Source organism: Amphiprion ocellaris, chromosome 6 (genome assembly GCF_022539595.1).
Source record: "Amphiprion ocellaris isolate individual 3 ecotype Okinawa chromosome 6, ASM2253959v1, whole genome shotgun sequence".
NCBI lineage: Eukaryota > Metazoa > Chordata > Actinopteri > Pomacentridae > Amphiprion > Amphiprion ocellaris.
In genome coordinates, this window is record NC_072771.1 from 32,264,465 (window position 1) to 32,284,366 (window position 19,902).

General features: G+C 39.9%; 3 protein-coding genes across 5 annotated transcripts; 1 reads left to right on the top strand and 2 right to left on the bottom strand.

The window, feature by feature from the left end:
- Positions 1-560: 560 nt before the first annotated feature.
- On the bottom strand, positions 561-5,892 carry polb (polymerase (DNA directed), beta). The gene is made up of 14 exons (XM_023283443.3): positions 5,692-5,892; positions 5,309-5,366; positions 4,564-4,630; positions 3,671-3,745; positions 3,525-3,583; positions 3,285-3,334; positions 3,076-3,127; positions 2,878-2,932; positions 2,720-2,792; positions 2,572-2,642; positions 2,380-2,466; positions 2,170-2,237; positions 1,858-1,997; positions 561-1,718 (listed from the first exon to the last, which is right to left on the bottom strand). Exons 1-14 carry the CDS (start codon positions 5,750-5,752, stop codon positions 1,624-1,626), a joined length of 1,011 nt encoding a protein of 336 aa, XP_023139211.1. The 5' UTR covers positions 5,753-5,892; the 3' UTR covers positions 561-1,623.
- A 137-nt stretch (positions 5,893-6,029) lies between these two features.
- Positions 6,030-10,431, bottom strand: enkd1 (enkurin domain containing 1). Of its 2 annotated transcripts, none has more exons than XM_035954280.2 (8): positions 9,773-10,431; positions 9,174-9,264; positions 8,410-8,634; positions 8,024-8,196; positions 7,766-7,921; positions 7,062-7,204; positions 6,770-6,906; positions 6,030-6,639 (listed from the first exon to the last, which is right to left on the bottom strand). In XM_035954280.2, exons 2-8 carry the CDS (start codon positions 9,256-9,258, stop codon positions 6,479-6,481), a joined length of 1,080 nt encoding a protein of 359 aa, XP_035810173.2. In that variant the 5' UTR covers positions 9,259-9,264; positions 9,773-10,431; the 3' UTR covers positions 6,030-6,478. The 2 variants fall into 2 exon arrangements, with proteins under 2 accessions (XP_035810173.2, XP_023139233.2); XM_023283465.3 differs by having other exon boundaries at positions 9,832-10,430.
- A 600-nt stretch (positions 10,432-11,031) lies between these two features.
- Positions 11,032-19,898, top strand: vdac3 (voltage-dependent anion channel 3). 2 transcript variants are annotated; one of them, XM_023283469.3, is made up of 10 exons: positions 11,032-11,167; positions 14,396-14,511; positions 15,940-16,011; positions 16,236-16,285; positions 17,237-17,389; positions 17,543-17,595; positions 17,720-17,947; positions 18,057-18,207; positions 18,680-18,737; positions 18,832-19,898. In XM_023283469.3, the coding sequence occupies exons 2-10, from the start codon at positions 14,400-14,402 to the stop codon at positions 18,921-18,923; spliced, it is 969 nt and encodes a 322-aa protein (XP_023139237.1). In that variant the 5' UTR covers positions 11,032-11,167; positions 14,396-14,399; the 3' UTR covers positions 18,924-19,898. The 2 variants fall into 2 exon arrangements, with proteins under 2 accessions (XP_023139237.1, XP_023139239.1); XM_023283471.3 differs by lacking the exon at positions 14,396-14,511 and having other exon boundaries at positions 11,081-11,167.
- Positions 19,899-19,902: the final 4 nt, after the last annotated feature.

Genomic DNA, 19,902 nt, shown 5'->3' on the forward strand with positions numbered 1-19,902 from the left:
TCAACCCAGAATGCCTAGCGACATGGTCGTTACCGCGGCAACCTTTGTAAATAACTTGGTTTTACAGTGAGACAGAACTACCGCAAGAAGTTATTTTAAATAAAATTGTATTTTTTCGAACATGTCTTCAAGCGTAAGAATTCTATTTTATATTTTTGTCCTTTTAATGATACTTGTTTGTAAAAAACAAACAGTACGAAACAAGAAATCATGACATGACAGCGTATTTTGTATTAACAAGAAATGCTGTTTTTGCTAATTAGAAGGTACCGTTAATTATTCATATTAATGTTTATGTGTTAAGAAAGTAGGCATTTGAACAACTTTAGACATTAAATTCACTATATTAAAACGCTAAAAATTAAGCGTAGTTAAATATGATGTTCAAGATACTATGAAAACATAAGCTCCCAGCATTACACACCTCACAAGATAATTATCCATGATCCACGAATACAGTCAAACGACTGTACTCTACATGCTACAATTAGTGATATATAAAGCCATTTTTAATTTGTATTCTTCAGAGGATCCTAAAAACAAATCAAAAATGAAAATAATTGTATTCTTTTGTTTTTATCCATTTATTTCATTCATGCATACTCAAAGCTAGCATCTGGACAGCAACAATCCCTCAGATTTCCTTTTTTTTCTCAAATATTTTCTGACATATCTGCAACCATCCACCTACAAAACTGGAGGTAACTTCTAATCCTAATATTCAAGTTTTACACTGTAGCAACACTTCTGTTATTTTTATCTACCGCTTTTGAAAAGCCCCCTTTGAAAAGGACTGCTGATACAATAATGTCTTGAACTATCAACACGTCAACATTTTCACACAACCATGGAAAATAGGTTCATCAAGTCTACCAGTACATTCGCTATTTAAGCAGCACTGACAACATATATGCTCATTCGTCAACAGTCAAATGACAATTTTGTCCCAATAACTAGTGTCCATAACCTGGAACTGAACACATTAATCACAAATAGTTTGTATCACTGTAGTATTTCCATTATACTAGGCTACCCAAATTGGAGGGAAAATGCTGCATGATGAAAAAATACTTTACAAAAAACTACAGTAATTTTAAAATTATAATAACAAGGCAAATTGTTAAAGACTGCCATTTTCAAAGAAAATGCCTTGATGATAGTAATACTCATTTTTCATGCACAAAATTTTTAACAGAATTCAATTCGCATAAAAATTGTGCCTTCCACGTTATAATCCTTTTTTGACATATCAAAGACGAAGTTTAAAAGTGAGGTAAAATATAAATAACTACTAAGCATGATTTACAAACTTGCTTAAAATGGAATCAAAAAGTCCTTTACAAAGATATATGGCTATGAAGATTTAAGTCCAAGGTAAAAGCTAAATCATTGTCTTGTCCACAGCGTGTACATGTTTAAGATAAAATATCACTGGTGGAGATGGCTTCAGCTTAAGATGAAAATGTCCAAAACAAATACTTAAAATGACTGTCACAGTTGTTTCTTTTCATTACCATAGGAGAATGGTGAAAAAATAAAACACAAGCACACACATTTGTTTAGATCTTGTTCCATTAAAGCTGTAGCTTTAAATACAGATGTAACTACAAGCTGTTCTTTGCTTCACTCGCTGCGATCCTTCGGCTCTCTGTATTTGTAATGGATGTACTCAAAGATGTCTCTCTCACTATCCACCAACAGAGGCTCCCCTGCCACACCTATAGCAGATCCAGACCGAAAAATAGCAGATGTTAAAAGCTGAAAGCATGAATCATTAGTTACCGACTGATGGCAGAAGTCTCATGGAGCTGAAATACAGTTCAGCGGGTTCATGTGTCATGTTTGACTGAGACTCACCAGTGACTCCAAGTGGTCGTATGGTGTACTCATTCAGTGTGAAGCCCTTCTCCAGGGCATGAGTTCTCATATTTTTATTGAAGATATCACTTCCAGTGAAATACAGAACTCCACAGTAGTACTGGTCCTTGGGAATTAACCTTTGGAAATGAGGGACGGACAGTTAGGGAGATCAGAATTTAATCCTATGAACTAACAGTATTACTCAAAACCATTATCCTTACAGATTCTTTTAGTAATACAATGGATCCTCATAAACATAAGCCAAATGCCTGAAGTCTATATGTTGTGAGCCATATAAAAGTAAGGTACCTAATATCAATACGCCTGTGGAGGTATTCTTCCTCATCTTCATCGCTCTGCTGCAGCTGACAAACTCCCTAGAAAAACAAGATCCAGCACATCGTGAGCACAGTCATGTGCTACATGGGTTGGGTGTAGTTAAAGTACTAGCTGTGTTACCAATCACAACATCAAGCACATACAGCTGACAACAGGAGAGAAAGCAGCCAGGGGTCTCACCATGAACTTAGTGTCTCCTTTAGACAGTGTGTCGGTCACAAACCCAATGGACTCCAAATGGTCGACCACGGCATGGAGCAGCTTGGGCTAGAAAATAATAGAAAACAGGTTTTAAAAAGATCAAACTAATTATCTTGGCAACACACTGTATTAACAACCAAATACATGAGCTACAGTAAAGAGAAGTCTTACTTGTTTCTCAGTTTGAGAGGTGTAGTTTGGGTGGGTCAGCAAAATATCAATATCACCACTCGATGCTGCACCTGGAGATTATGAGCGTGATTAACAGAAGGGCTGGTACGAACTAAACACTGTTAATCAACCTGACTGAAAAGATTACCTCTCCTGTAGCTTCCACAGATTGTTCCAATATAGTCTGTATCGATTTTCTCCAACTCTCCAAGAATCAGAGTCTATACAAACACACAATATCCCAGTGTAAGAGAAGTCGACATAAAATCCTTTGAACGTATAAGAAACACATAAATGCTTGATCACCTCCATCTGTTCCATTTCAGCTCTTGGAATCCTTTTTTCAAATTCTTCAAAGTACCTACAGACAGCACAATAACCCATTAAACATACCTAATGTATAAACTGAAGAGGACTTTAGTACATTAAACATTTAAAATATCTTACAACACAAAAGACACCAAAAAAAGAGGAAACATGCAAAGAGCATTTAACCAAACTTACTTGAGTCCAATCTGCTGATGATGGTTAAGCTTGTGCTCGATCTTTTTCAAATCTAAAAAAAAACAGCAAAAAATAGAAAAGCACTAAAACTCATGCTAAAGAAATAAAAACTCTGCTCATTTATTGAACATGAGTAATAAAACATATGTCATGCAGGCAAAGAACACCATATCTGAACAAATGTAATGTGAGTCAAATGCTAAACAAACCTTCTAAGGTCTTCACGCCTTCGTCAAAAAACTTCCTGGCAGCAGCAGGACTAAAGTCAAGACAAAAGAGATGCACTTTGTTATTTTGAACAAATACACCAGAACTGCATGAACAGATAAATCTACTTCTGAATGGACCAATCAACTGGTCACTCAGTGCATTTTGATTTCTTATGATGCTTTTTACTATAAATGTCCAAATAAACAACAGCATTTAGACTGGTACTACTGTCAACATACCCTATTCCAGTAACTCTGGTGAGGAAATTGATGGAAGAGCTAGTGTCATCATTTCGAATCTAGAGGAAAATATAAAAGTTGCTCATCAGTCTGTGTAATATGCTCAAATATGACTATAAAAATTCTTATCACACACATAGACCCACCTTCTCCAGTTTCCTTAGTTTCCCGGTTTGCAGGAATTCATCAATCTTTTCTGCTATTTTAGCTCCAACACCATCCTGTTAAAATGGGAAAACAAACATGAGGGTGTAGCACACTGATCTGCAGCGATTATGTAAGACGTGCAGAGTAGCTGTTGACAAACATTTTAAGGCTACAACCGAAGGCATCGCTTGAAACGCAGCAACACAAGCACATCAGTGGTAGGAAAGCCAAACAGCGTTTCATCACTTCCTGTTTTACAGAGGCAATTACACCTAAAGGAACAGTCTAAAAACAGTACAGATCATATCATCTGTCCCAGTGAAGGTCAGTGCAGACAAAATTTTAGTCAGCGACACAGCTTCTAGCTATTTATGATGAAACACTACCAACACAACAAATCAAAAAGAGTGATTATGCCAACATACATCTGATGTCTGTAATTTGAAATGCTGCATTTATATAACGTTTTATTATTTGATCATGTTGACAGTGAAAAATCAAAACATCATCCATCCATCTATCTATGATGATTAAAGTCATTATTTACACCACTCTACCAAAATATTCTATAGAGCAATGTTTGATGGGCCTTTGATGAATGTATCTATTCACACAAGGACATGCACGACAGCACCTACAATTCAATATCGACCCTGTGCATTTCAAACACATACTGGCCAGTACATTTACATCAGTGTCACAGAGGTAAAAATGACTGCGGTACAGGTCACTAGGTTTTTACATCTCAAATTGGAGTTGCTGAGCGAAATCTCATTATGCATCTAGACCATTGTCACAAGGTTTTCACATGATTACTCAGAGTCCAGAATTCACTAAGGCGTTATTCATTGAAGACACCACAAGACAACGCTAAAATTATCAGTTCGCATACCAGTTTCTTCGCCTCTTCCCCACTTTTGATCTTGTTAGGGTACTTGGCAATGGTAGACGCTGCTTTCCTAACCACCGGGCACAAGAAAACATATTATGTAACAGTAAAAACACAAAAAAACATTGCATTTGAAAGCTTTGACTGAATTTTTCTGACAAGGTTGAAAAGAGTTTTATCAGACTAAGTGATCAGGTTAATGACCACCATCTTATCTTCTTATGCTACTCAATGTACTATACACTAATGCAATCAACTATAATAGCCATACCATACCACTGACTTTATTAGCCATACCATAAATCCAGGCATCAATAACTACTAAATTGCTAGTTTGAATTTATTCTTTTGTTGTTTCAAAAAGGTGCTGATCCAACTTCCTTGTACTTCTATTTAAAGCCTATCCTCGCTGATATAAATGGTTTGGAAGCGGTAAAGCAGAAATACTCCTTAGCACAACATACTGCAACTCCACAGCAATAGTCTCCAAAATGACCAAGAAATTCAACACTTCTCTTAAAGAGTTTAGTTAAACATAAGTTAAATAAAAGGCTTCATTGCAATGCTATTGCATTTGCCAGCATTACTTTTACATAAGCAGACCTAATAAACATGGAGATGTTTTCTGTACAATCGATGTATTAGATTTCAACAGGATCACATCTGAATTACACACTGTCGTATAAAGAACAACGAAACCCTGATTCTGAAGCAAAGTATAGCTGCCTGGTGAGGATTCCCATCTTACCTGTATGCATTGTACTTGTGTATTGCCCTGTTGACATTTTTCTCGTAGTTGGCCAGCTCTGGAAACAGAAGCAGCGTTAGGACATTGCATGATTTCATCTTTCACTCATACTCCTGTAGTTTATTGCTGTTATTTTAGGCAACACACCTGAAAGTAGGAGGCATTTAAATGACACGACAGTCATCATCAGCGTGCTAAGTTACTTCTAAATAACCCAGAGTTTTTTTAAAAATTCAAGAAACAAGCAGCAACATTGAAAGCTTTTTGACGATTATGTTACTCTTGTAAAGTAATTTCAGGGCTGTTTGCATTTAAAAACAGAACACAGCTGTCATGCTAGCTTCTGTTAGCAGAGCTCAACCGTCTGACTGCTTTTCACGTACCGACAAGAAAGTCTGTTATTCCCTCATTTAGAGATTCCTGCGGCGCTTTCCTCTTGCTCATTGTTGACTTGACAGATTCTCAAATAAATGTTGAAAAGTTAAACGGGTTGATATTCATGCAATAGAAGTTCAGACCTCTTTATGTTGTTAGCTACCCTTTAACTGGCATTAGCTAAAGCTAGCCCACACGCCGAACAATGACCGAAATACGTAGAGGGGGTGGGGCGTGCGTCATACGTCACAGATATTCAAAAAGATGACCGGCTCTTTTTGTTGCTGGTTTTAGAAATTTCAAACATATAAAATTAGGGGCAGCATCAAATGTCCACAAATTGTAGTTCTTGGAAAGTTTTAATACACCAAAAAAATTAAATGTATATATTTACAGTAATTTCCCTAAAAATATTCATTATAAATCACTGGCGAGCTTTACACAAACACAAAACAAATCACATCTCAGCAAATGACACTTGAGGTTTTCACTGTTTTCACAACTGTTTTTCTTCCACAAAACAAATGCATATTATTCAGTAGCATGTATATCGTTGTTTTTGAAAATACATTACCTTATGTAAAAATCACTCTGTTTACATTATAAATTTTTCCGTTTACAAAATACTTTCAAAACATGAAAATAGTCATCTTTTTTCACAAGGGTCAGTGTTATTTTACATAATGCAACTACAAAAAGAACATTAATCTCAATAGCAATAGCAGTGGATTAAAAGATCATCCCCTCCCCTTCGTTCTGTTTCCTCCTCCTTTTCCTTGTCTTCCTCCCCATGTGTTAGGAATCTATTTTTATGTACACTTTCTCCCTGGAGAATATTTTGATGGCCTCCTCAATTTCAGAAAGTCTACAATCAAGATGAGCCCGACGTGAGCGAAGACTCAAAGTGTCAGCTTTCAGAGGGAGTGAGAGCAGCTCGGTCACCAAGGAGCGGTGGGCTGAGGAAAAACGTTAACAATAACATAGTCAGAAAGGCAAATATTCCTGTTGATACTTTACTATGAAATACTGTATATTAAGGTATTGGTATCCTCATGAATGTAAGGCCAGCGATAAGGAGCAACATACTCTCTTGCAGGGACTTCAGTGTCTCCCGTCTTTCAATCTCAGGCATCAGTGTGTGACCAGGTGGAGCTGAAGGATCAGGTGCATTCCTCCTCCTCTCCTCCTCCTCTTTACGCCACTGTTCCTTCCTCTCCTCAAGGCTGTGTGTGATAGTGTATATGTTTAAATGTCAGCAAAGAAGTAACTAGTAAAGATGCTAAAACTGAACTGTGGTGAAGTGTCATGTGCTTTCACAAAACCGACTAGTGTTCAAGTAGATTATAAATAAGGTAAGATAACGTATACGAATACTCACTACTGAGGCACCTGGCCCTTTACTGCACTGGGCACCGGCTTCTCTCGAAGGTTTGTCAGGGACTGGGACCGACGAGGTACAGTTCTTCCTGCAGCCCGGGCATTATGTTTTATGAAATCTATGGTGTGACCTTGCACATGTAACTGCATTAAAAAAAAGAAAAAGTGAAATCAGGAAATACTGCAGATACACAACCATCCATCCATCCATTATCCATACACCATTTAATCCTCATTAGGGTCGCAGGGGCGCTGGAGCTTATCCAAGCTGACTTGGGCCGAAGGCAGGGGATACCCTGGACAGGTTGCTAGTCTGTCGCAGGACTACACATACAGGGAAACAATTCACACCTGTGGACAATTTAGAGTTACCAATTAACCTCAGCATGTTTTTGGACTGTGGGAGAAAACCCATATACGCACAGGGAAAACATGCAAACTCCATGCAGAAAGATCCCGGGAAGGCCAGGACATGAACCCGGGATCTTCTAGCTGCAAGGTGAAAGTGCTAACCACCACACCACTGTGCAGCCCGATACACAACCAACGATCATGTTATATATTTACATTTTTTGTTCACTAAAACGTTTTGGAGCATCAGATGAAGGATGCAAAACCTGACTGAGACACACAATGACACATCAATGTATTACACCTCTTATGAGTGTGTTTCAATATGGAAAAACATTTATTACCAGTTCTCACCTTCAAGTCTGGGTCCTGTGTAGAGCTGCAGGAAGCCGAACGATGTAAAGCTACAGAAGAACCTTTGGATTGCGGTCTTGGGGGAGCAGCAGACACACTATTAGAGTGGGCCTTCAGAAAGTTTTGACACTGTGGCTTAACAGCTGGACTGGAAACCTAAATTAAGCAAAAAAAAAAAAAAAAAAAAAAAAGGTTAATATGTGATAAGGATAAATACATAGGTCCAAGACTTATATCTGTCATAGATTTGCTCCTTGCCTGTAGCTGGACCATCACCCTGGATGGGACATCCTGGTATTTTGAGGAGGTCCAAAGAGCTTTAATGGGAACAGAACGGGACTGTGCTCTCTCAGCTTCCTGCTCTTTGCAGCGTTTCTGGATCTCCCGCAGCCGACGCACATTCTCTTTACCAAAGTCATGTACTCGCTGTTCTAAAGTGTCGGGCACAAAAGTTGTTTTAACACACTGTACTAAATTCAGTTGAGATGTTTAAAATATACTCATAGCTGTCATGTTACTGCCTTGATTTTTCAGTAGCTGTGTGGCAGCTACAAAACAGGATAATTCAGACTTTTTAGAAAGCTGTTTTCTAAAAGCGAACTATACTGTTTACAACAAAATGACCAGCAGTGAATTGTAATTACTCTGTCTGGGAACAGGGGTGATGGCAACACCGTCTAGTTTGAGTAGATCCCCAACAACTCCTTTACGTCCTCGTTCCAGTATATGGGCGGCATTAGGTCCGATGCGAGGCTGCTGAGGAGGTGTACGAGCACTGTAGCAACCCGGGTACAGCACAGGATCTGGAGCAAGTGGCCCTGAGAGCAGGGCCAAAGTCCCATCATGGTTTCCCTCCAAACGGCCTCGAGCTGGAAGAGAAGAGAAAACTAAATGATGTAATTTGATGCAAACATGTATTTAATAAAAGAATGTTGTGAGTTTAAGTGTTCAAACACATGCAAGTAAAGGTTTACTTTAAAAATAACAGCTTTCTAAATGTGGTACCTTGTTTATTAAACCACTTGGACTGAACAATTTAGGGTAAAATATAAATTGTTCTGATGGATATTATGACAGATTTTGTTTGTGATATAATTTTTTAAAGTGCTGCAACATTATAATATTCGCTGTGTAATAATAATTCCAACATTCAGTGGAGCATTACAACATGGTATACCATCAAAAGCATGACTGTGACAAAAGGTGGACTGTATAAATTTGTAAAATCATTGTCTCAACAGTGTAAAATCTGGGTCAGATGTGCCGCATAAAACACATCCTAAATGGCAGTCTGTGATTTTGTAATTGCACTGTATCAAACTGCAATTTCAGTTTGTAATGAACTGTTCAGCCCTGATGGTAACACACCCTAAAGTCTGTTATAACTGAGACTTTAACATAATCTAACCTGATGATGGCCGTCTGTAGTACTGAGGAAACAGAGAGGGATCTGGGGGAATTGGCCCCGATATTAATGAAGGTCCTTCACACATCTGAAGCTGCAAAAAATCAACAGACAAAAAGTTAGAGTAACATTTTCATGCAAGAAATATAGTCAAAATCAAACAAAAAATAGATAAGCAATGACAAATTATTGGTTAGTGTTATTTAATGAGAAATGAGACTGATGAGCACTGATTTCCTTAGACCTGCAGGTGGTGTGATAACTGTATTTATTGCACCTTGAGGGCTATAAAGTAAATCACACAGACTGATTGTACAGGACTAAACAGAATAACAGTTGCTTTCTGATCAGTAGTCAATATGTCTGATAGTTACAGCACAGCTACGACGTTAACCCTTAAACAAAATGAATGAATGAATGAATCAATATAGAATATGGAAGAATAAAGCCACTACTAGCTCGCTTGCTAACTCTAACTACAGTTGTTGGTAAATAGCTTGTTGTAGATTGTTTTGCTAATCAACACAGGCTGTTTCGACGTTTCCCTGCTCAGACAGGAAACGCATTTAAATACAGTAAACAACTCCGGGGGATTATCTTACCGTCGACTGAACAATTGCACTCGGTTAAGAAGGCTAAACTAACAGAGTTATTGGTTTACCTTCAGTATCGTCTTGTTTATCGTTTGAAGATTTTGTTCACGCAGACTGATGACGCCGAGGTATCAACACTTGTTGCAGTATTCGTCACCATGGCAACGGGGCTGCCGCACGTAGGGCTACACCCAACAGAAGAGAAACGTTCCCCAAAATGCGCCAGAAGTCTACGATATCGACATCTTTAAAACAGTAAGCACTTATTTAAACCATAACTCACACCTCGTGAATTAAATATAGTTTTTCGGTGCTAAAAATCTCGTGTTTGCTTGTGTACCCCTGCCTCTGACGCAGTTCTAGGAAGTGTATTCCTGTTGTAATCCGGATGATTGACAAAGCAGTCGTATTCCCTCAGTGTTGCCTCTCAGGTTCTGGAGAGTCCTGTTTTTATATACCGCAGCTCCCACTCTCCAACTGAATCTGGCCCTAATTATCCGTTTCCCAAACCAAATCGAATCAGAACCACTTGGTTGGAATGCTGTGAAAATTTGGAATATTTGCCTGACAGGCCTGAAACAGGTAAAAAAAAAAAAAACCCAATGAGAGAGAAAAAAAAAATAGATAGAGGTCGTTGCTCCCGAGTGGTGACAGAAAAACAAGTGCAGCCTTTCCACAGTTGATCCCATTTCACGGCGGTAATGTTGGAGTAATTCAGCCATATGTGTTAGAAAACACATTTTCTTTGTCCATTAATTTGTTGATTGTTTTCTCCAGTAATTCATTTCTTGTTTTGGTTTATAAAATGTCAAACCCAAATATATTCAGTTTACTGTCATAAAAACCAAAAAGATTTACATTCATGATGCAGGAATCAGGCAGTTTTTCACTTTTTTATCTTAGTTTAGTCAGAAAGACAGTTGATAATGTGTGAATTGTTGCAGCTTGTGAGCCGTAAAAGGTTTTAATCTTTGGGGCCGAGTGTCAAAAAACATTAAGAAACCAACATCAACAAAACAGTCAACAAAGACTTGAACATCATTAAAGGGAAATCCAACTTTTGCTGTAATAAATGTATTTATTAATGTATTTATTACTTTATTTAATACTGAATGAAACGACACTCCATAGCATTATTTTCATTTCAAAATCTCTTTAAGATTTTTTCACGGTCAGTACTCACAATGTGAACAGAATGTAACTTCCATATGTCAAACATTTACAAAGTGTTGCTACTATGTGTTATGTTTTTTTTCTCCTCAAAGTCAATTGCACAACGGCCCCGCCCTCTGCCGGAGGTCTGCCTTGCGCATGCCCAGTGAGCTCCTCTGTTTTCTCCTTCACAGTCCGCTGCTGCATCGACCAGCGCTCAGAAACTCCGCACACTCCGCCCCAGTAATAAAGGTGAGAAATAACTGCTTTTACCGCATCGTTGCATACATTAAAGTAGTTGTCTTGTGCGCGGTTCGTGCTTGTTGTCAACAGCCGTCTTGCTGTCAGAGAGAAATGAGTCACACACTAATGGGTGGGAGAGCGCCAGACAGGGAATGTCAAGGTTTTAGTACCAGTTCAGGCCTGTGTGGATCCCGTTAGTTCAGTGAAATGCACGACTGCAAACTGCCTGAAAAAGGATCTCCACACATATGTGTTACTGAGCTTCGTTTGTATTATTTGCGATCATCGACGGCGACATTATTTGGCCTGAAATGCTGTTCATGAAGTTGCTGTTCTGGTGCAACATCTGGACTGTCTAACTTAAAGTAGAGGTTGTGTTTTTGAAAGGTGAGATGTCACAACAGACTCTTAGGAACAATGGAAAGCACAGTTGGACGCATCTGGCAATAAGCAATTTTTTTTTAATGAGACAGGGCGATGTGATGCCATAAATCCAGTTAAAACGCCTTATCTGGGTGTCTAAGCACTAAGAGTTACATATCTACTGCTGTTATCTTTAGCACCTTCCTCCTGTACACTCCTTCCCACACAGTCTGATTACACTGTTATAGTGACCCACACTGAGTATTTATCATGTAAGTTGCATGAATGAATATTTAATAGTAAGACCTGTAGTGTTTAACTCTTTATAAATTGACATTGCTGTTAAATTGAGTATTTATGTTGTGTAACTTTTGAAAGTCTTGTTGATTCAATGCCAGACTCTCACAGCTAAAAAAACCCCTTAATAAAACAACACATAGTGATACAGCACGCATTATGTGACCCAAACCCAGTGATAAACAACAACGATCAGTCACTGTTGTTATGTACACAATAAAACCCACTGCAAGTTACTCTCATACTAACCAGATCACTCTATGGAACAAATGCCGTCCACATTATGCTCTTCACATTCAAGCTATAAATTGTCTTAGAGTAACTTGACTAAAGCTGACCTTATCTTTCACACACACATTCCTTGTTATATGACACACACACACTTGTCTTGGTTTCACCTCATCTGGAGGTTGGGCCAGTGTTGGGCAACTGCTTGTTTACACTATTTTATGTCCTTTTTTGTCTGGTATCTAGTCATTAGTTTGTTATCAATACGTTTCCACATTAAAGAGCAATTTTTCAGCAATTGCATCAATGTCAAATGTATGCTGATGTTATTAGTCATATAAGTGGTAGAAGAATGTCAATTTGCATTACCAGTCAGATATTTTCTAAGTTAAACTGCCTAGAGAACTGGTTTCACCTTTACAAAAGCAAGAAGCTGCTTGCTTTTCTTCCATTCACATTAACACAGAGATGCATTAATTAATTCATATGTTACATAGCATTGTAAATGTATAGATTTCCCAGGAATGATCATTTTAGTCAAAAGATATAGCGGTAATGTAACGCCTGTACTTTGTGAGAGGAGAACACCTCTCTATCTCTCTAACAGTTTACTTTTACTTTTAATTTTGCTGATGTACCAGGTTTTAAGAGCAGGTTTCTGTTACGTAACCTGAAAACGTGTCACACTGAACGGTTTATCTGTACACCATTACTACAAAGACAAGAAAAGATCAGATTTTATTTCTTAAAGGAATGAATGGACATCTAATTGGAAAAATGAAATGTTTAAAGATTTGTCTGTGCTTAATTGTCGACAGCCACCTTGCTTGCGAGCTGCACTTCTTCCTTTCACCTGCTCTTCCTTTTTATGGGTGCCATTTTGACTTTTGAGCTTCAAACGGTCATCTGGTTGCAGCTCACGAAAGCGTTGCAATGAATGGCAGCACTCTGTTTACATAAACACAGTGTGGAGGCAGAATGCAGACAAACACATCAGTTTTTATAGGGGCTTTAATACGCCAAACCTGGAGGAGGACGAGTGTTGAAAGCCAAGTCACATGCGTTGTAGTGTCGGGTTCACCTGGGCTATATTTAGAGCTGAGACTTACCGATGGGAAGGGTCAAAAATGGAGTGTGTGGAGACGTGGGGGTGAAGGGGATGCAGAGTGGAGAAGACGTGTGTGTGACGAGTGAAATGACAAAGACAGAGCGGGGATCGTATGTGGTCAGCACAAAGCAGGTCAGATGGCACGTCGCTGCTGACTGAGAAATGATGAGCAACACCGAGGCCGAAGATGACAGACACGTTCTGTGCGAGAGTGATGGAGATTTTAAAGGACTTGAAGCAACAGGGTGTTTTTTCCTTCCCAAAGTTAGATCAGGTTTGACCATTTCGTTTGATAGATTTCTGCATTTGTGGTCTTCTCCTGATGTTTCCTCAAACCTAAAGTGGATATAATCAGTATTGTAATACAAAAATGACAGGGACAGTATGAAAGGGGGTCACTTGTACTGATTCTGCAAATACTGCTACAGTGAGCTCATTGTTTAGCCGTCTGATCTGTGATGTAAAATGTTTGCTTCCATTTGGTTAAACAGACAAAGTTGGAGGAAAAGACAACAAATGTAGAAATCTCTCAAGTGAAATAGTTGCCTGCATTGTTTTCAGACAGCTTTCTCACTTTGGTCAGCTGTATATAGTTAAAAGTCTATCAGATATGGAGCCAGAGCCTTCCCAGGAATTAAGTTAAATTTGAGTTAATATTGGACATGCATTTGCCACATCCCTCTGAATTAATGATTATTTTGCTATATAACTGCTGGATGGAGTCAAAAATATCAGTTATTGCATGACTGATGAATGAGAACTAAAATACTTTTAACTTTAACCGTAACCGCTGCTTCTTTTGTCATAAATACGCCGTAATTTAGAGAAATATTGAAGATTTCAATGATGCAACACATGTAAATGTGGAAAAGATACATGTGGAGATAGACTGATGGCATAGCACTCTGACCCTGTGACATCTACTTGCATGTTTACTTGTATAATGTGTTATCAGTGGTCTTGTTAGGGGCACAGAGGCAGCAGATTTCACCAGATCATCACTACACATCTGCACACAGTCCTTATCAGGTTCACATGTGGCGCACAAAGTACATATGTTCACCCCTGTGGCCCAAGCACACACTGTACAATGTGATGCAACAGCCATGGAAGCTATACAGTAGAAAAACATGCTACTCTCAGACAAGACCCTGCATTGTGCGAGGATGCTGATAAAAACGATGCACAACATGTTGCCAAAAGTTTTCTATTGTCCCTCCTTGCGCTTCTCTTGTCTGAAGACACATGGCAGAGAAAGTGGGGATTGTGCTGCAGCAGGACAAGACAGGAAAAGGCAAGCAGGCAGAGAACAAAGACCACTGTGTGACATGTCAGCAACATGCACCCAAGAGACATGGTGAGTGGGGGGGGGGGTGTGCTTGTAGAGCGACAGATGGATTATCATCAGGGTCCCTGGACTGCACTTTGGCCACATATCCGTTAGAGGCCAGACCTCAAGATGATAAGACACTTTGGATGTTAGCAGTGTTCACTATTACCTTGTGTTAATTCCAGTGAGTTGTACAGAATTAGATGGTCTGCGCTGGCTCAGTCATGGATGCATTAGCTGATGGAGGCTGTATTTCTCTCAGCAAAGCCTCCGGACATTGCAGAAAAGAGGTGAGATTAATGGTCGGTGGGGAGCAGGGGGAGAAGAACAGCCAGTAGTGAAACATTAAACCAGCTTCAGCTCTGAAGTGAATGCAGGATATTCTAAATGCTCCGGCAAAGTCACCTTGTCAAAAATGTCTTCTTCACACACACACACACACACACACACACACACACACACACACACACACACACACACACACACACACTGACCCATGGGACCCTGATGACTGTGTGGACGGTGCAGTGCAGTGCAGTGCTGTGCAGTGCAGGAGTGGTAGTTGCTGACTAACCAATCCAGCTACTGCTTGTGTTAGCTCTGCTGCATTGGCCTGTATAGTATTTCTGCACATAATACATCTCTTTCTCTTCAGGGTGGAGATGCTTTTTTTTTTGTTTGTTTGTTTGGTTTTTTTTAGTTTAAACGCCGTAGTGACTCATGCAACAAGAGTTCTTTGTGGTCTTTTAAAATATTTGAGCACTTTCTGTCCCTCCCAACTAGAGAAACAGCCCCATTAGTTTAACAACCTCTGCTGCTTGCTAATGGACTGCTGCCAGGTGATCAATAGGGTTTACATGGAAGACGGGGGAAGTAAATATTTGGTAGAAAACGCTATCTACAATGCTTTTCTTAACCTGCAGTGCTTTCTGGGCTGCACTGCTCAGCTGCCATAAAGATGCAGAGCCTATGTAGTGTTCAGTTTGTGTCTGTTTGAAGCATTTTGTTTGAAGGGACACTCCACTGATTTTGTTAGGTAAGTTTTGTCCTCACTGGGAGCAATACAGAGTCTCTATAATAAAACTTGCTTAAAATTAATGACCGATGTGGCAGGATTGTCCTCATATGTTTTAAATAAACTCTGTGATGCAAGCTGGAGGAGAATGAAAGATGTGGGTGTTTGAGGTAGAGAAGGTCTAATAAAAGATACTTTGGAGTTGCGTCATGGGAAATGTATGCTCTAGAAACCCATCTTAGGACCAAAAATCAGGGTATATATCAGCCCCTGTTGCATCGACTTTAAAAAAATCGATCTCTTGCAAGTTCCACAACTTTGTGAAGATGCATTACTAAATTGCTGGAGTATCCCTTTACAGGAACAATGCATCATTCAGGTTAATGCACTGAAATATGTTACTGTGTGTTTTACTGATGTGAATGTGTCTGTTTCCTCAGGCACAATGGCTGTTCCTCCTGCATACTCAGACCTGGGAAAATCTGCCAAAGACATCTTCAATAAGGGCTATGGTGAGTCAACAAACGCTCTTGACGTTGCCTTTTCACTGTTTGTGCATAAGCTGGGTTGATGCAGGGGTCATGTCAGAGTTTTTTTTCTTCCTCTGTGTCACAGCCGTTTATTTTTGTTGCAGCTTTTAGAGCCACACTGTGCAGCACCAGGATGTAGCATATTTTTCTAGCCTTTCTTTGTAGTTTTTTTTTTTTTTTAAATTCTGTGTTTCCTTTCTCCCCAGGCTACGGAGTGCTGAAGCTAGATGTTAAGACCAAGTCTCAGAGTGGTGTTGTAAGTATTGCTGTCGTCTCCGTGAGCTCCGATGTGTTTAAATTTCAACTTCAGGCCTCTCTGAGTGCTCAGATCAAATGGCTGACTCACCGCTTTGCAGCTCTTCATGTCATAGTGTGCTACATACAGAGTCAGCAGAGAAACACTGTCTGACCGATGAGTTTACTCCTTACTCTCATCTCTAAAGCAACATGCTGTATCCGAATGGGAAGAAGGAAGAAGTGTTTAGCTTCAGACATGCTGTGTGTCTGTGTAGATATAAACCTGTTGCCATAGTAAAACCATAAATGACTACTTGCACACAGAGTTTTCCACACGCCAAAAAACTCACTGAGAAATGTCTTCCTTCTGTTTCCAAGCTTCTGCTTTTCATTTTCCCAGTGAGCGGATAAATTTTCTCATGTAAACTCTGTGTGGTTCTCCCTAATTTCCTCTCTTTTCTCTTTTTTTCTGCTCCTTCTGTGGACTCTCCTATCAGATGGTAAGAGAGAGAGCGTGAATGTGTGTGTGAATAAGTAATGATTAAACACAGGTGCACTGCAGGGTAAGCAAGTGATGGCGGTTATGTGTTTGTGAGCAGACAGGTGATGTGTGCAGGCTTCATCCCAGCATTACCCCAACTGCAGCCATAACAGCACTGATAATGAAAAAAAAACACAACCAACCTCTTCCTCACAGTCCTGCCTAGATTTTCCTTCCCAACTCATTTCTCTATCTTTAAGGTTTAGTTATTCTTTCAATAACCGGCCGTACAAACCTGACAGGGATTGTGTGGCAGAGGAAAGGCAAAGGAGCAATGCCTGCTTCCCTCATCTCTTTATTTCCCTGTATGCACTCTCATCCTCCCTGCCTCTAGTTTCTGTAGCTGTAGCTCTAATATGCCTTTCTGTTTCCCTTTCCACCTCATCTTCCATCTCCTCCCTCATTACACCGTCCCTTTTTCTCCTGCAGGAGTTTGCCACCTCCGGCTCCAACAACACAGACACAGGGAAGTCAGGAGGCCACCTGGAGACCAAGTACAAAGTGAAAGAGCTGGGCCTCAGCTTCAACCAGAAATGGAACACAGACAACACTCTCACCACAGAAATCACCATGGAGGACCAGGTGGAGTCAGAGAAACAAGATATTAGTTGTTGTAAACAGCATGTGAAAAGTTTCGACATTAGTAGCTAGTTCAGATATATTGAGAACATCAATATATTCATGTTCAGATAGAATATAAATGTATCATCTGTGCTTCCTGTCTCCTGTCTGCAGCTGGCTCAGGGCCTGAAGCTCGGTCTGGACACGTCATTTGTGCCCAACACTGGGTAAGAGCAACCCTGTTCATGTCTTAAATACATTTAATACAAAATGGATTGTCTTGAGTCAATGCATATCCATATTAGACATATATTAATAATGCAGTACTGCTTTCTCAATTACCTTCTTTAGCAAGAAGAGTGCCAAACTGAAGACCGCCTACAAGCGGGACTTTGTGAATGTGGGCTGTGACCTGGACTTTGACATGGCGGGTCCCACTGTCCATGCAGCTGCTGTGCTGGGCTATGAAGGCTGGCTGGCTGGTTACCAGCTGGCTTTCGACACTGCCAAATCCAAACTGACTCAGAACAACTTTGCCCTTGGGTACAAGGCTGGTGACTTCCAGCTTCACACCAATGTGTGAGTCACTGCATCCTAGAACAGCCAAGCAGGAAATGGAAGTCGTACAGTTTGTGTCTTTGTATTTTCCCCTCAGTTCTTAAATTGTATTTTTGGTGCCGTGTTTCAGTAACGACGGCACAGAGTTTGGTGGCTCCATTTACCAAAAGGTGAACAGCAACTTGGAGACAGCGGTCCATCTGGCCTGGACAGCAGGCAGCAACAACACACGCTTTGGGATTGGAGCCAAGTACCAGCTGGATAAGGATTCCTCTGTGTCTGTAAGAGCTGACCTCAGAACATCTTAAAAGCTATAAAACCCCTTTCCTCTAGCGTTGAGCTAAACGTGCCATGATATTGCTCACTACATTCACCTGGGTTGCAGATTTGGCATCACAAGATTTGCTTATTAGCACTAAACACAAGGTACAGCTGATTCTGATGAAAATGTTTTTAGCTTTGCAGGCATTTGATGATAAACTATTTGACAAATTTCACCTTGCAAGTGAACGTGTACAAACTATAATCCTATATTCCATAGTTGTCCAGTTATTTCACAAAACTCCCAGAATGTTTGTCTGGTGGTGGAAAAGTCAGAGAATCTTTTTCTATTAATGTTCAAGGATCAGTTGTTGTTGATATTTCATACATATTTATATATATGATTTAAATTATATAACTCATCTATCTGCTCAGCTACTGCTGCGTTCATGATCGTCTCACCTGTCTGTGATGTTGTGTTTCTCCTCACAGACCAAGGTCAACAACGCCTGCCTCGTCGGTGTTGGATACACACACACCCTCAGGACAGGTGAGCTGATTGGCTAATTTAAAAAAGTGTGTTCTGTTCCAAAAAAACCCGCAGGTCATCAGTGCCACTGCTTAATCTGTCATCGTCTCTGCAGGAGTGAAGCTCACCCTCTCGGCTCTGATTGACGGGAAGAACGTGAACGGAGGCGGACACAAAGTGGGCATGGGCTTCGAGCTGGAGGCGTAAAGATTCAGCAGGACAGACAAGAAGAGGAGGAGGAGAGCAACACAGGAGAAGAATAAAGAGCCCAAATGTGACGACATGGCAAAGGTCCACTCAGCGACACGTTAAAAACACATCTTCCCTCTGAGTCCTGTACACATATGCACACGGATGCACACATTCTTTGGCCTTAACCCTGAAACCCTGAGCAGCCTCCAAGACCTCCAGTACTGTAATTTTAAAACAATCATGCATTATTTCCTTTTAATTGTACAACATTTACAGGTTCACACAAATGGTTTTTGAGCATATGTTATCAGACTACAGCAAAAGAACAGACTTCTCAGTGGGAAATTCGTGCAAAACCGTTGTTCTCCAATAATGTACTACTTATGACCAGTTTGACCACACAAAGTGCACTTTTAAAAGCGCATTTGTCTCAGACATATCCGTGTTCTTTCTGAAACAAGATTTGAAGCACCTTTTTATTGTGACTGTGTGGTCAGCCAAGTTGGGTTCAGATATACTCTGGGTTTAAGACGTTAGTAGGATTACTAGAGGATGCTTGTTTTGGTATATTGTGGTTTTGCTGCATGCTTTGAAGGCTAGAGGGAAGTTTTCTGACTTTTCATTGTCATATTGACAAGTACAGCGACTGTAAACAGATGCAATAGAGGCTGGAAAAGACGGGTCACACTTCTCAGACTGAGGGGACTGACTCCGGTTCCACCAGTTGACCTCAGTAACACAGTTATTAACTGTGAACCCTCAGTTGCCTAAATATCTATTTTTTTCAGGTCCTGTTTGGTAAAATGGGCCGATAGCAATTTGGATCTCTGTCACCTCTTTGTCTTGTCATGTTTTGTGTCCTGTACCTGTTCAACCTTTAACACTACATTTCACTTTATCTGTGCTGTGCTTTGTAGAGGAGAGTTAGTCAACAGTTAGGACCTCAAACTGATTTTACTGAATAAATGGAATAAAGAATGTCAAACACTACGAT